The sequence below is a fragment of the Mizuhopecten yessoensis genome, unplaced genomic scaffold (assembly GCF_002113885.1).
Source record: "Mizuhopecten yessoensis strain PY_sf001 unplaced genomic scaffold, ASM211388v2 scaffold8541, whole genome shotgun sequence".
NCBI lineage: Eukaryota > Metazoa > Mollusca > Bivalvia > Pectinida > Pectinidae > Mizuhopecten > Mizuhopecten yessoensis.
Genome location: NW_018407599.1, coordinates 249,305 through 267,175, shown reverse-complemented (window position 1 = coordinate 267,175; position 17,871 = coordinate 249,305). Strand labels below are relative to the sequence as shown.

Genomic DNA, 17,871 nt, shown 5'->3' with positions numbered 1-17,871 from the left:
GTATTGATTATATCAGTGACCTAAACAGTGTATTGATTATATCAGTGACCTAAACAGTGTATTGATTATATCAGTGACCTAAACAGTGTATTGATTATATCAGTGACCTAAACAGTGTATTGATTATATCAGTGACCTAAACAGTGTATTGATTATATCAGTGACCTAAACAGTGTATTGATTATATCAGTGACCTAAACAGTGTATTGATTATATCAGTGACCTAAACAGTGTATTGATTATATCAGTGACCTAAACAGTGTATTGATTATATCAGTGACCTAAACAGTGTATTGATTATATCAGTGACCTAAACAGTGTATTGATTATATCAGTGACCTAAACAGTGTATTGATTATATCAGTGACCTAAACAGTGTATTGATTATATCAGTGACCTAAACAGTGTATTGATTATATCAGTGACCTAAACAGTGTATTGATTATATCAGTGACCTAAACAGTGTATTGATTATATCAGTGACCTAAACAGTGTATTGATTATATCAGTGACCTAAACAGTGTATTGATTATATCAGTGACCTAAACAGTGTATTGATTATATCAGTGACCTAAACAGTGTATTGATTATATCAGTGACCTAAACAGTGTATTGATTATATCAGTGACCTAAACAGTGTATTGATTATATCAGTGACCTAAACAGTGTATTGATTATATCAGTGACCTAAACAGTGTATTGATTATATCAGTGACCTAAACAGTGTATTGATTATATCAGTGACCTAAACAGTGTATTGATTATATCAGTGACCTAAACAGTGTATTGATTATATCAGTGACCTAAACAGTGTATTGATTATATCAGTGACCTAAACAGTGTATTGATTATATCAGTGACCTAAACAGTGTATTGATTATATCAGTGACCTAAACAGTGTATTGATTATATCAGTGACCTAAACAGTGTATTGATTATATCAGTGACCTAAACAGTGTATTGATTATATCAGTGACCTAAACAGTGTATTGATTATATCAGTGACCTAAACAGTGTATTGATTATATCAGTGACCTAAACAGTGTATTGATTATATCAGTGACCTAAACAGTGTATTGATTATATCAGTGACCTAAACAGTGTATTGATTATATCAGTGACCTAAACAGTGTATTGATTATATCAGTGACCTAAACAGTGTATTGATTATATCAGTGACCTAAACAGTGTATTGATTATATCAGTGACCTAAACAGTGTATTGATTATATCAGTGACCTAAACAGTGTATTGATTATATCAGTGACCTAAACAGTGTATTGATTATATCAGTGACCTAAACAGTGTATTGATTATATCAGTGACCTAAACAGTGTATTGATTATATCAGTGACCTAAACAGTGTATTGATTATATCAGTGACCTAAACAGTGTATTGATTATATCAGTGACCTAAACAGTGTATTGATTATATCAGTGACCTAAACAGTGTATTGATTATATCAGTGACCTAAACAGTGTATTGATTATATCAGTGACCTAAACAGTGTATTGATTATATCAGTGACCTAAACAGTGTATTGATTATATCAGTGACCTAAACAGTGTATTGATTATATCAGTGACCTAAACAGTGTATTGATTATATCAGTGACCTAAACAGTGTATTGATTATATCAGTGACCTAAACAGTGTATTGATTATATCAGTGACCTAAACAGTGTATTGATTATATCAGTGACCTAAACAGTGTATTGATTATATCAGTGACCTAAACAGTGTATTGATTATATCAGTGACCTAAACAGTGTATTGATTATATCAGTGACCTAAACAGTGTATTGATTATATCAGTGACCTAAACAGTGTATTGATTATATCAGTGACCTAAACAGTGTATTGATTATATCAGTGACCTAAACAGTGTATTGATTATATCAGTGACCTAAACAGTGTATTGATTATATCAGTGACCTAAACAGTGTATTGATTATATCAGTGACCTAAACAGTGTATTGATTATATCAGTGACCTAAACAGTGTATTGATTATATCAGTGACCTAAACAGTGTATTGATTATATCAGTGACCTAAACAGTGTATTGATTATATCAGTGACCTAAACAGTGTATTGATTATATCAGTGACCTAAACAGTGTATTGATTATATCAGTGACCTAAACAGTGTATTGATTATATCAGTGACCTAAACAGTGTATTGATTATATCAGTGACCTAAACAGTGTATTGATTATATCAGTGACCTAAACAGTGTATTGATTATATCAGTGACCTAAACAGTGTATTGATTATATCAGTGACCTAAACAGTGTATTGATTATATCAGTGACCTAAACAGTGTATTGATTATATCAGTGACCTAAACAGTGTATTGATTATATCAGTGACCTAAACAGTGTATTGATTATATCAGTGACCTAAACAGTGTATTGATTATATCAGTGACCTAAACAGTGTATTGATTACATCAGTGAAGTTTCATTAATTTCGGCTGAAAACTCCATGAGGTGTTATACGGACGAAATTGTGTCAACAGATCGATGGACGATTGGAAGGACAGACGGACGGATGGTTTACGCGAATCCAGTATAGCTTTTTCCCTAATTTCTGATATAAAACATGTCATGGTTAATCTGTTCTGAAATTGAAATGGTTTCTCCAGTCAGCTTCTTTAAAATGTTCATCACAAACAGATACCAACTGATCGTACATGGAAAGCTTTAATGTACGACTGCTTACTTACCAGAGGTTTCGTCCGAGTCGGAGGTAACCACTACCCCGGGCACAGAGTGGAATATATCCGGCGACACTCGCGGTGAGGCTAAAACTTTCACATAACCATTTTCGTTTTCGTTGTTTGTCGTCAATCTTTGTAAATCTCCACAAAATTTAGCAACCTCCTCTTCGGACACTAAACTGTTCTCTCTCGACACGTCAAAGGAACTGAAATAGAAAATGACAACAACGATCAGCACTGACGACAAACCATCAGACAAAACTATCACACAACAGACATAGCTCAGAAGCCTACATTTCTGGGGGATTCATGTTCTGTACAAACTCAGAATTTCTCCTTCTGTAGTCGGGCGTACGACCGATTAACGAGGAACCATTCCACTTTTGTGTAATGCCATTCTCTGCACAATCGTATTCACACTCCCGCCAGAAATACGATGTGTATAAATACTGTTAAATAGGTAATGCAATTTTGAAGCAATGCTTTATTTAACAAGAGGGAATCACTAGAGTAATCGTAGTTGGAAGTTATTTCCAGAACAGACATTTCTGCACATACACACAAGTTTGTTTATTCAGTGTAAGCATTTACAACGGCAAGAGAAAGTCCGTGTATATTGTTAATACATTTGTTACAGATACCTCATCCCTTCACCTACCTCGTTATTTATAACCTCTAGTTAACTTTATTTTAACCGAAAATAGCTATGTATCTCGTTATTTATTACCTCTAGTTAACTTTATCGTAACCTTTAACAGCTGCCTCGTTATTTATAACATCTATTTAACTTTATCTTAACTTTTAACAGCTACCTCGTTATTTATTACCTCTAGTTAACTTTATCTTAACCTACAACAGCTACAGTACCACGTTATCTATTACCTCTAGTTAACCCTATCTTAACCTATAACAGCTACCTCGTTACTTATAACATTGTACCTCTAGTTAACCCTGTCTTAACCTATAACAGCTACCTCGTTACTTATAACATTGTATCTCTAGTTACCCCTATCTTAACCTATAACAGCTACCTCGTTCCTTATAACATTGTACCTCTAGTTAACCCTATCTTAACCTATAACAGCTACCTCGTTACTTATAACATTGTACCTCTAGTTAACCCTATCTTAACCTATAACAGCTACCTCGTTACTTATTACCTCTAGTCGAGCGTATCTTAACCTATAACAGCAACCTGATTGTATTACCTCTAGTTAACCGTAGTTTAACCTATAACAGTTACCTCGTTATCTATCATCTGTAGTCTACCATATTTAAGGAGTGCTAGAATTGTAGGATGCTGGCTTTGAGCGCCGAAATTGCAGCACCGGCTGTATGCTCCCTAGGGAGTTGAGAAAGATATTGGCTGGTTGCAAAGGCCCTATAACCACGGATAATAATTTGTGAACCACTTTGAGACGACCTACGAACTAAGTTGTGATAAAGTGGTATATACGAACCTCGAATTATTATCATTATTATTATTATTAATCTATAACAGCTATCTGGCCATTTATCACATGTAGTTTACCGTATTTAAACTTATAACAGCTCATCGTCCATCATTACCAATAGTAAACTGTATCTGGTCCTATAACATGCGTTGTACCTAAACACAATATATTGCTTGTTAACGAATACCGTCTCGCACATGTTAATAATACTTATTACACCTGTCGGCCCAGGTGCATTCGTTGTTGACACAGGACAATGATGCATGATTTTGCTCTTACTCTCTAAGGAGATATGTCGACGTGAGACCTGCTATGTGGGGGTTTAATGTGTACCCAATGTCTTCATGTCTAATGACAGGCGATCCTCCAATATGGACACAACTCGTCCTATATCAATGATATTTACTGTCTGTTGTCTAACCAATACATACCATCTCGAACCTGTCATTCGAATACCATTGTTCTTACCAAATCACACTTTTAGTATATTTCAAAAGAAATAAAAACTTATAACTTAGAAATACATTATAAAAGATCACGCCAATAGCCATATCAAGGCTTTTGTAGGCTTTGGTACACGTACACTGTCGAAAAATCTTGATTGAGTAAATTGTTTATTAGGCTAATTAGACCATGGACGAGAAATCGCTGGCCTTTTTTTATGACGATTTGTAAATGTTCTCTTATAAGGATTAGTGGACTGTCACGCGGTCGGTCAGGTGAAGCCGACAAACACACGTCATTAGCTAGTGCTTCTGAACTGAAGCATTTGCCGTAATGTTTACCGTTGACCGTTTTGGGTGGCAAGGGAACACTGATGATCAATCAGAATTCCCACACAGATGTAGAGTGCCACGTGACTATCGAACAGTCACCAAACCATGTCTCCCCACAATATACGTAACAGATTATGATCAGCCACCAAATATGTACACTGTATCATCTATAGTTCAACAGTTGATACGGCAATGTCATTACATGACTATTTCTTTCGATATAGAATTTACCGGGAACCATGCGAGGATCACAAAAGACGATGCTCAACTAATCCGATAGTCTTAGCTTTAATCGAATATTTACCGTCAGCTTCAATCTGAGCAATACTCTCAGCTTTAATTAGAGGTATTATTCTTAGCTTCAATTTAATCAATACTAAAGCAATACTCTCAGCTTTAATCAGATCTTTACTTTCAGCTTTAAGAGGCCCATAAACTCTCAGTCTTAATCAGAGCTACAATTTTCAACTATGGTCAGAGCTATCAATCCCAGAGTTATAATTCTCACCTTTGATCAAAACTGTAATTTCAGCTTCAATAAGAGCTATGAAAATCAGCTTGAATAATAGTTTTACATGTACATGTATAATTATCAGCTCGACCAGAGAGATGATTATCAGCTTTTATTAATTTTGCCAAGATGTTATTGTTAACTAAGACACACATAAGTGTGTAACACAAGGTCAAATAAATTAGCAAATTCGATAGTTGCTTGACGTTTTCACAACGCGTTAAAAAAATACCCGTGTTTTCGTTTCTGGACGAGTTCCGCGCCTTTCTGCATATTTTAAGTGCATAAGTCATTCATCACTCCATGTTTATGAATATGCATTAAAGCCAATGTTATCAATAGCAATCACATCCTGAAAGCATAACCGCTCTTGTCTGTGTCGGTTCGGGACATAGAAGACGTGCACTTGTAGTGAGGCGATGGACATAGTGTTCGCCTGCTGAGGCCGGGCGGTACAAAGCGGTGTACATCTTGTTCGCCTGCAGACGCTGGGCGGTACGAGGCGGTGGACATATTGTTCGCCTGCTGACGCTGGGCGTTACGAGGCGATGGACATCTTGTTTGCCTGCTGACGCTGGGCGGTACGAGGCGGTGGACATATTGTTTGCCTGCTGACGCTGGGCGGTACGAGGAGGTGGACATCTTGTTTGCCTGCTGAAGCTGGGCAGTACGTGGCGGAGGACATCTTGTTCGCCTGATGACTGAAGCTGGGCGGTAAGAGGAGGTGGACATCTTGTTCGCCTGCTGACGCTGTGCGGTCCGAGGCGGAGGACATCTTGTTCGCCTGCTGAGGCCGGGCAATACGAGGCGGTGGACATATTGCCCGCCTGCTGAGGCCGGGCGGTACAAAGCGGTGGACATCTTGTTTGCCTGCTGACGCTGGGTGGTACGAGGAGGTGGACATCTTGTTTGCCTGCTGACGCTGGGCGGTACCAGGCGGTGGACATCTTGTTTGCCTGCTGACGCTTGGTGGTACGAGGAGGTGGACATATTGTTTGCTTACTGACGCTGGGCGGTACAAAGCGGTGGACATCTTGTTTGCCTGCTGAGGCCGGGCGGTACAAAGCGGTGGACATGTTTGCCTGCTGACGCTGTGCGGTACAAGTCGGTTGACATCTTGTTCGCCTGATGACTGACGCTGGGCGGTACGAGGAGGTGGACATCTTGTTCGCCTGCTGACGCTGGCGGTACGAGGCGATGGACATCTTGTTCGCCTGTTGATATCTTGTTCGCCTGCTGAGGCCGGGCCGTACGAATTCTTAAAACTTGAGAGGATTTTCTCCTAAATCTACCCACTCACTTATATCGAAACAGATGTAATAACGTGAACAAGAAATGTAATATACAGGAATCAGGGCGACAACAACCAATCCAATATCTTTTATTGATAGCTTTAATGTTTAATTCCTTTATAACCGTTTGATGACTATTTAATCGTGTTTATCCGCCCCTCGTATGTCACGTGTACGTTCCTTGTAACATGGCGACCTCCCCCGCACGCGAGTCTACAGAGACGTTATCGGCATGAACCTTCTCCCGACAGACGTAAACGATTGTGCGTGAAGCAATATAAACAATACACAAATGACACCATTAATTGTCTAGTTCCGATATTAACTAGCTAATGATGGCGGTGTGTGTGATCGACAAAATACCGTCAGGTATATACTGTGTAAGTGTGATATATCACTATAATTGGTGAGTAACTTAATAATACAGTGAATCTTGGTGAGTGATTATTAGTAACATGTGATATATATATTTATAGAATACTTAAGTGAGTGGCTATATAGTATTTGTTGTGTTTCTGTTAGTCATATAGGTGTTTTTTTGTATGTAGTATTTTGGTGTTAGTCTGTCGGTAATATTTGTTTTTTCTGTTAGAGGTATTTTGGTGATTGCCTGTATGTAATATTTAGGTGTTTGTCTGTTAGTGGTATTTTGGTTATTTACTGTATGTAATATTTCAGCGTTTGTCTGAAAGTATTATTTTGATGATCGTAAGTAGTATTTTGGTGATTGACTGTATGTAATATTTAGGTGTTTTTTGTATGACGTATTTTGATGATTGCCTGTAAGTAATATTTAGGTGTTTGTCTGTAAGTAGTTTTTTGGTGATTGACTCTATGTAATATTTTGGTGTTTGCCTGTATGTAGTATTTTGGTGTTTGTCTGTATGTAATATTTGTTGTTTTCTGTTAGTGGTATTTTGGTGATTGCCTGTATGTAATATTTAGGTTTTTTCTGTTAGTGGTATTTTGGTGAATGTCTGTATGTAATATTTTAGTGTTTGTCTGAAAGCAATATTTTGGTTATTGACTATATATAATATTTAAGTGTTGGTCTGAATGTAGTATTTTGGTGATTGACTGTATGTAATATTTAGGTGTTTTTTGTATGACGTATTTTGATGATTGCCTGTAAGTAATATTTAGGTGTTTGTCTGTATGTAGTATTTTGGTGATTGACTGTATGTAATATTTTAGTGTTCTCTGAATGTAGTATTTTGGTGATTGACTGTATGTAATATTTAGGTGTTTGTCTGTAAGTAGTATTTTGGTGATTGACTGTATGTAATATTTTAGTGTTCTCTGAATGTAGTATTTTGGTGATTTACTGTATGTAACATTTAGGTGTTTTTTGTATGACGTATTTTGATGATCGCCTGTAAGTAATATTTAGGTGGTTGTCTGTATGTAGTATTTTGGTGATTGACTGTATGTAATATTTTGGTTATTTACTGTATGTAGTATTTTGGTGTTAGTCTGTCGGTAATATTTGTTTTTTCTGTAAGAGGTATTTTGGTGATTGCCTGTATGTAATATTTAGGTGTTTGTCTGTAAGTAGTATTTTGGTGAATGTCTGTATGTAATATTTAGGTGTTTGTCTGTAAGTAGTATTTTGGTGAATGTCTGTATGTAATATTTAGGTGTTTGTCTGTAAGTAGTATTTTGGTGATTGACTGTATGAAATATTTAGGTGTTTGTCTGTAAGTAATATTTTGGTTATTGACTATATATAATATTTAGGTGTTTTTCTGTCTGTAGTATTTTGGTGATTGACTGTATGTCATATTTAGGTGTTTTTTTTGTATGTAGTATTGTGGTGTTCGTCTGTAGGTAATATTTGTTTTTTTCTGTTAGTGGTATTTTGGTGATTGCCTGTATGTAATATTTAGGAGTTTGTCTGTAAGTAGTATTTGGTGATTGACTCTATGTTATATTTTAGTGTTTGTCTGAAAGTAATATTTTGGTTATTGGCTGTATGTAATATTTACATGTTTTTTTGTACGAAGTATTTTAGTGATTGAATATATGTAATATTTAGATGGGTTTTTTTTGTATGTAGTATTTTGGTGATTGACTGTATGTAATATTTTGATTATTTACTGTATGTAGTATTTTGGTGTTTGTCTGTAGTTAATATTGGGATGACGTACCAGCTCCGGTACTAACCATCCGGCTGTGGGCGCCGGAACTGTGAACATGGTGACGTACCAGCTCCGGTACTAACCATCCGGCTGTGGGGGCCGGCACTGTGAACATTGTGACGGACCAGCTACAGTACTAACCGTCCGAATGTGGGCGCCGGCACTGTGAACATGCATGGTGACGTACCAGCTCCGGTACTAACCATCCGGCTGTGGGCGCCGGAACTGTGAACATGGTGACGTACAAGCTCAGGTACTAACCATCCGGCTGTGGGCGCCGGCACTGTGAACATGCATTGTGACGTAGCAGCTCCGGTACAAACCATCCGGCTGTGGGCGCCGGCACTGTGAACATGCATGGGGACGTACCAGCTCCGGTACTAACCATCCGGCTGTGGGCGCCGGAACTTTGAACATGGTGACGTACCAGCTCCGGTACTAACCATCTGGCTGTTGGCGCCGGCACTGTGAACATGGTGACGTACCAACTCCGGTACTAACCATCCGGCTGTGGGCGCCGGCACTGTGAACATGGTCACGTTTCAGCTCCGGTACTAACCATCCGGCTGTGGGCGCCGGCACTGTGAACATGGTGACGTACCAGCTCCGGTACTAACCATCCGGCAGTGGGCGCCGGCACTGTGAACATGCATGGTGACGGATCATCTACAGTACTAACTATCCAGCTGTGGGCGCCAGCACTGTGAACGTGCATGGTGACGGACCAGCTACAGTACTAACCATCCGGATGTGGGCACCGGCACTGTGAACATTGTGACGTACCAGCTACAATACTAACCATCCGGATGTGGGCGCCGGCACTGTGGACATGGTTACGACCAGCTATAGTACTAACCATCCGGCTTTGGTCGGCGGCACTGTGAACATTTTGACGTACCAGTTACAGTACTAACCATCCGGATGTGGGCGTCGGCACTGTGGACATGGTTACGACCAGCTATAGTACTAACCATCCGGCTTTGGTCGGCGGCACTGTGATAATGGTGACGGACCAGTTACAGTACTAACCATCCGGATGTTGGCGTCGGCACTGTGAACATTGTGACGGATCAGCTATAGTACTAACTACCTGCTATTTGAAAAAAAATGAACTGAATTGTAGTCTACTCCAGTTTTGATATCCCCGTGGTAAAATAAATGAATAGGCAGACTAGGTTAGTGATCTGACCCTGGCTATTGAAGGAGTTGAAGAAGCAGTTTGTCTTGAAAGTCACTTACAGTCTCGATTTGTGGTTTATCATTTCACTAACGCCGTTTACCAAAGTCAGAACCTTTGACTTACACACGCGGATTTAGCTGATCAGTCGTGTCTGTAAATGTAATTCTGTAGTAAATTCTAGTTAACTAAAGATAATTGAATTCTAGTAAATGTTGATTTGCGGCTATGACAGAAGTTGCACTAACGGAATATCTGTGTTAACAAGAGCATGGTGTTACAATCATGCGTCCATGTACATATATGTGTTTCCGTTTGTTTTTAGTTATTGGTTGATTGTGATGTTATAATATTTTGTAGATTTCTTTTGTCTCTGTAAGTGCTATTTTAACTTTCTTAAGAAAGGAGTTCTGTTAATCTAAGATTTTATTAACTGAGAGATGATCTTATGTTACAGCCTACTCTGACTTGGGGCGGTAATGGACGAGGGCGGCGAGGACACGGACAAGCCGCGTGATGTTTCCCGATGTGCTCTGTCACCATAGCTATAGTTAATAGGGTGCCATATACTCTCGCTCCAAACCAATTACTGACGAGATCGCACATTTATCACCATTACCGTCATCTCTGATATACTCGGATAATATTTACAATATAATCGTTCCAGTAACGGTTTTGGTTGCGTTCCTAAAACTAAAGCAACCTAAAATGTTCAACCCCTTCATTCATACATTGGTTACAATATAAACAACTTTTTTTTTAAATAATGGCGAACGGAGATTTTTGCTATAATGTTATTTCTTTTATTAAAAATATTTTTATGTATGTATCCGTAAGCCGAGGAATATGTATATACACACTATGAACACGTTCAAAGAGGAGTCGGGGTACATCTACTACATCCACAGAAGAAAATTTATTAATGGTTATCATGAAAATATACTACATGTAACATAAGAAATTGTGAAATGGTAACGTTTGAAACCAAACATGTAGCTAGACCACGACTGGAGTCGGTCAACAAGTCAGCCATAATGATAAAAGAAGCATCACTAGCGCTACGAGAGTCACCGATTTTTTTAATCTTCGGAAATCACATTTTTTTTTAAAACGTTGCAATTCTGTGAAAAGGATGGAGCACGTTATTATAATGTTTTCAACACAACGCCGTCATTATCACAGAGAGTGCAATGTTTATTCATAGCGGTTGGTCCCGTCAGACAGGACAAAAGGCGCCACAACTGTGACAGACGTTTAGACCGACAGGGGCACAATTGCCATTAAGTTAATGGGTAACAAGCAAAAGGTTGTCACCAGCCTGTGCGTCTGCACTTGTATTACTCGTCACAAGCCTTTAAATCTAGTAGCACACCTGTAGTACTCGTCACAAGCCTTTAAATCTAGTAACATACCTGTAGTACTCGTCACACGCCTTTAAATCAAGTAACATACCTTTAGTATTCGTCACAAGCCTTTAAATCTAGTAGCACACCTGTAGTACTCGTCACAAGCCTTTAAATCTAGTACAGTTGTGGGATCGCACAACGTTACACGATGTGCGGTGTGCGCACGATGTGTGCACGGTGTGTGAACGGTGTGTGCACGATGGGCGAACGATAAAAAGCTGGACGATCATTGCTTGCGCACATCTGTGCGCAAGATGGACGGACGTTGTGCGATAACAATCGTGGTTGGTGTAAATTGAGGAATGCCTTAATAATTTATACGGTTTCGTGTTTGAACATATAAACTTGATGTTTACGTATGTGTCTATATTCTAGCAACATCTATAAACTTATCTTTCTGTCTATACATTCTTATATTTAGAAATTGTGTTTTCTGTGTTTTTAAACAAACTTAATCGACACATGTAAAATTACAACACAATCCCGTATACAGGTAAACATAACCACTTTGTACATGTACCTGGACCGTAGTTTTCTCCCCGCCTGGGGCATTTACGTAACTCTTCGGGTAAGGCCGGGGTGTGAAAATCCAGGTGAAGGGGAGGTATATAGGCAAACGAATGCAAACAACAAATACTATTCATTACGGTCAAACGATATCGCATATCAGCTCTGTGTGTCAGGCACTGGTCAGGTAAAGCTCCGGACACTCATAAAAATGTTATTTACCTGTTCTGTTACTTTGGAGCCAAACCCATTCTTGACAGCCTAACGGTTGCTGTAATACTGTGTAACACGCATTGTGAAATTGTATAATCTTGATTATTGTGATGAGAAATTACAGATATATACACAGTGCACATCATCGCATACGAGCCTTCCGTATTTTTGTCATTCCGTAATTTTGATCTACAAATGATACCAAATCGCACAGTTGTGCGGAGAGAAGCGCACAACGGGGCGAACGATTGCCAAATCGCACAGTTGTGCGCACCATGTGTGGACGATGTGCGGACGGTGTGTGAACGATGTATGCACGGTGTGCGCACGCTATTTTTGGTGCGTTGTGCGGTCCCACAACTATAGCATACATGTAGTACTCGTTACAAGCCTTTAAATCTAATAACACACCTCTAGTAATCGACACAAGCGTTTAAATCTAGTAGCACACCTGTAGTACTCGTCACAAGCCTTTAAATCTAGTAACACACCTGTAGTACTCGACACAAGCCTTTAAATCTAGTAACACGCCTGTAGTACTCGACACAAGCCTTTAAATCAAGTAACACGCCTGTAGTACTCGTCACAAGCCTTTAAATCTAGTAACATACCTGTAGTACTCGACACAAGCCTTTAAATATAGTAGCACACCTGTAGTACTCGTCACAAGCCTTCAAATCTAGTAACACACCTGTAGTACTCGACACAAGCCTTTAAATCAAGTAACACGCCTGTAGTACTCGTCACAAGCCTTTAAATCAAGTAACACGCCTGTAGTACTCGTCACAAGCCTTTAAATCTAGTAACATACCTGTAGTACTCGACACAAGCCTTTAAATATAGTAGCACACCTGTAGTACTCGTCACAAGCCTTCAAATCTAGTAACACACCTGTAGTACTCGACACAAGCCTTTAAATCAAGTAACACGCCTGTAGTACTCGTCACAAGCCTTTAAATCAAGTAACACGCCTGTAGTACTCGTCACAAGCCTTTAAATCTAGTAACATACCTGTAGTACTCGACACAAGCCTTTAAATATAGTAGCACACCTGTAGTACTCGTCACAAGCCTTCAAATCTAGTAACACACCTGTAGTACTCGACACAAGCCTTTAAATCAAGTAACACGCCTGTAGTACTCGTCACAAGCCTTTAAATCAAGTAACACGCCTGTAGTACTCGTCACAAGCCTTTAAATCTAGTAACATACCTGTAGTACTCGACACAAGCCTTTAAACATAGTAGCACACCTGTAGTACTCGTCACAAGCCTTTAGATCTAGTAACACACCTGTAGTACTCGTCACAAGCCTTTAATTCTAGTAACACACCTGTAGTACTCGACACAAGCCTTTAAATCTAGTAACAAACCTGTAGTACTCTTCACAAGCTTTTAACTCTAGTAACACACCTGTAGTACTCGTAACAAGCCTTTAACTCCAGTAACATACCTGTAGTACTCGACACAACCCTTTAAATCTGGTAACACACCTGTAGTACTCGTCACAAGCCTTTAAATCTGGTAACACACCTGTAGTACTCGTCACAAGCCTTTAAACCAAGTAACATACCTGTAGTACTCGTCTCAAGCCTTTTAACCTAGTAGCATACCTGTAGTACTCGTCACAAACCTTTAAACCTAGTAGCATACCTGTAGCACTCGTCACAGGCCTTTAAACCTAGTAGCATACCTGTAGTACTCGTCACAAGCCTTTAAACCTAGTAGCATACCTGTAGTACTCGACACAAGCCTTTAAACCTAGTAGCATACCTGTAGTATTGATCGCAAGTCTTTGAATGTAGCAACAAGGTAAGAGTACTCATCACAAGCCTCTGTATAAAGTTGCACGTTTAAGTACTGGTCACAAGACTTTGACACTAATAACAAGTCTGTAGTACATACATGGATTTTTTTTATCTCTGTTGACTCAGGTTTACTGACTGAATGCGACGTTTCAAATGTTCCAATGTTTTGAACATTGTTTGAATTCTGACATCAAAATTGACGTTTACTACGCAAACTATTACATGGGTGTGCAATGCTGGTTGTGTGTACATTGGTGCAGAACACTGCATTATCACTTTATATATATAAGCACACATATTCTATATTGAGAACAGCTTCCTGCTGCACCATGGTAATATATTCAAACGCAGTGCGATACTAAATAAAAAATCTAAAGCAATCCGTCGAAATAAATTGTGTTAATCAATATACATTTCAATATACATTTGTATAACATATATACATCTAAGTATTTACCAAACGGAACCTAATGTAGAATAAGTTAGTATATCAACATGGAACCTTTTGTACATCATAGCGTACGTACTATAGACCAGCGTCTTAATTAATACATAAATATGAACTGATGACGTACAAAAGTAACATGGAACGTGTTGTCCACCTTGTCTTGATACACTAGTTAAAATCGTCTCAAATCAACATACAGATCAATCGATACGGAGCGCGGAATGAGACGGTTATTTAGATTATTTTCGATTGTCCTACAAAGTAAAGTGTTATCTGGTACGTGTGATTAAGGCCAGACCACTGTTTATGGCGGTATAGCCTTGTGACCGAAAGCCGATTTGTCCCGAGCAATCAGAGCGACCATCTGGCCTCACACTCCGTTACAGAGAAGCTCATCTCAAAGACACGGAGAGAAAATCTATTTTCACATTAATCTCCCTCTATAATGTAAGCCTTTCGTCACAAAACCACACCGGAAATCGATTTCTATGAAATGGCATTTTCATTAATCGTACTTGGACGAAGTTCTTGGACATTCACCGGCATGTAAACCGTTATTCTCGTTCGTCTCCAGATGATCACTGATCGCACGGGAAAAGGAAAACCAAAATGGTTTGTGTTTACGAATTGTAATATCTGCATTGAATATGATTATATCTGCTCGTGTCAAACTGTGTTGAAATGCTCTCTACAATGAACAACCCTATAGAATAAGGAAACACCATTATTTATTTTTCAGACTGGTAACCCATGTTATAACTCCGTATGCTTCACCAATACATACATATACATACATTTAGTACCATCCATTGATTGACAGTCTATCTTGGTCGTCGATGGATACCAAATGCAATGATGAAACATCGCATAATCTGTATTTAATCCCAATATTAAATTTTCGCAATGACAATATTTTAGCGAAATTTGGTATGTCCTACTCGAAGGGTACTGGCATTTTATTGCTAAACTATGTTATAAGGCGTTTCGGTATTTGTTGTGGCCTTAGAAAAGGGGATTTCTACGACATAAGAGAAATGGCGAACTTTGGTATTTTCAACGACATAAGGGATATTTGTTATGTTTTACTATTATGGGTCTGGTGACATCTGTTGTTGTTTTTTCTGGACTGATGACACGTGGTTTCCCGTTCTTTGTACACAATCTGTCTATAGTTAAGATGTTCTACATTTATATACATGCTCAACACAATAGGAAATACAGGGGGCAGCTTTCTACGCGATCACCTGTTGTTCCTCCGTGGGGTGCATGGATGTTGATCTACTTGTTATGGGTCCTTATTTCAAACGGTTCATATATAGTGTCAACCACCTGAATGCTACAGCCAAGTTCATATTATGCACCACTCAAGACAGGTGGAGCTATTATATAAGGGTCCTAGACATATTTGGCGTGGTATATACTGAAGTATACCAGGAGCCACGAAGCCCAGATCTTGTCTAATGCCATCTACTCTTGCTCTTAATTTTCTCTGTAAAAGTGGAAGAATTGGAGAAGACAGCACTCAGCCAGAGATTAATGTTTATGCTAGGCTATCTAATATACGAGAATCTAATAAACTGACGAAGCCTGGCTTTATCCCTGGGACCGGTGGGGCATGAAGACAGGTCAACTCCTCAAATGGTCAACGCCGCTGACCTACCGAACTGACCATCCGAGAAACGGACATCGATTGGCGGCCGGAGATTGATTATAGATGGGTTGGGGGACTAGCATTGCTACAGTATCTGATGGAAGTATGCGATCACTCCGATAGTGACTTGCTATCTGTTGCTTATCTGTAGTGCTAACACAAGATAATCAGAGAAGTAATAACCGGACTCCCCACCGTACACTAATCCTGTTACACCGACAACACCCTACCGTAGTACACCTTCCCTCTCCCGAATATCCCCCATTACATCCTCCCTAAAGTCACTAACATTACACTAATCCTATTGGCATAGTGCGCTTCCGTATGTGACCAAAACAGAATTATCATCTAGTAGATATCACGGCTGTGGCTATTGTATCATTCTCGGTCAGATGTCCTCACACCTACAGGAATCTGATCCATGACCATTCAAGTTTGCTTCACAAAATTTGTCAACATATCAAAATGGAAAAATAGTCAAGAAAATAAATAGTAATTATCATGTGGACGTTATCTGGACAAACGTATGAATTCAAGTTTAAAATAAGAAATAAATAGTCTTCTAAGTTCTGCTTGATTCAATTTGTTACGTGGTCATTTTGTTATATCGGTATTCCGTTGTTTCGTTTTTTCGTGACTTTGTAAATTTGTAATTTCGTACTTATTTCTTAGTTTCATTATTCATTGCTATCATATGACTGCATCCTTTGGTGTCGTTAAGCAAGAAACAGAAAGGGATAGGAATGGAAACGTTAACAAATGAAACGAAACGGGCCATATTTCTTTTTTCTTTATTTCTTCGTTCTCAGATTGTTTTATATACATTTCCTAATTCCGAAAATGGTATCAGCTGTAATGCAATCAGAAAAGCACCAGTGGGAATTTCTGGTGTAAAAGCGTGACGTTGTGCGTTCTACCCAGTATATTATATGTCTCTATATAAATCTCAATACTGAAACACATTCCGTTGAAGTTATTTGTTACAACAGGAGTAACATGTGAACATACGCAGCAAGACAAATAGTTTTAATTATTTGAGACGTAGATGTGGTTGTGATTGTATGTTTCACTCTAATCAAAGCTCATCCGATCTTGAACTATACTTGCGGCTGATGATATGGCGTCAACATATAATCAATCACCAATCAATATTTGGCGACCAACTTTTCTGTGAGAATCAGAAAAAAATGACATCTTTTATTTCACAGACATCGCGTCTGTTTCATACGAGCCGTATGGCACCACAACATCCGGGTAATAACCCTTTGCGATGGAGGGTCAGACACACCACAGCGTCGACACACTAGGACACATTCCCAACGTCGATAGGAAGGACTACAACACAAACATAAAACTGACCCAGATTGACTTCGTACATGAATATTTCAAGAGACGGAGAGGTCTGTTATGGCTGTCATGGCCGACATATATATATGACCAAAGAGAATTAGCGTTATTATTTGTTTATGAGTGGAGGTTTTCTTAAAGAATATACCTTGTCGAGATACAATGTATATTGATTTTGAGAACAGTGAAACTGGAGCTTATTGTGATACATTGTCACGTTGGGGTATTTGTTTCACTTATTGAGTAACTGGGCTGACTTGTTGTTAAAATACAGTGTAACTGTGGTAGGTTATTGTGATACAATGTCACGTTTGGTATTTGTTTCACCTATTGAGTAACTGGGCTGACTTGTTGTTTAGATACAGCGTAACTGTGGAGTTTATTGTGATACATTGTCACGTTGGGGGATTTGTTTCACGTATTGAGT

The 17,871-nt window shown here is 38.8% G+C and overlaps 1 protein-coding gene across 1 annotated transcript in view; it reads right to left on the bottom strand.

Moving 5' to 3' along the window:
* Positions 1-2,724: 2,724 nt before the first annotated feature.
* The window catches only part of LOC110456176, a gene marked incomplete at its 3' end in the record, with an annotated part of 65,095 nt that continues 49,948 nt past the window's right edge, over positions 2,725-17,871 (bottom strand). Inside the window, exon 3 of the mRNA XM_021506747.1 lies at positions 2,725-2,924. Within this exon, the coding sequence (XP_021362422.1) occupies positions 2,725-2,924 (200 nt within the window). The remainder of the gene's footprint in view (positions 2,925-17,871) is intronic.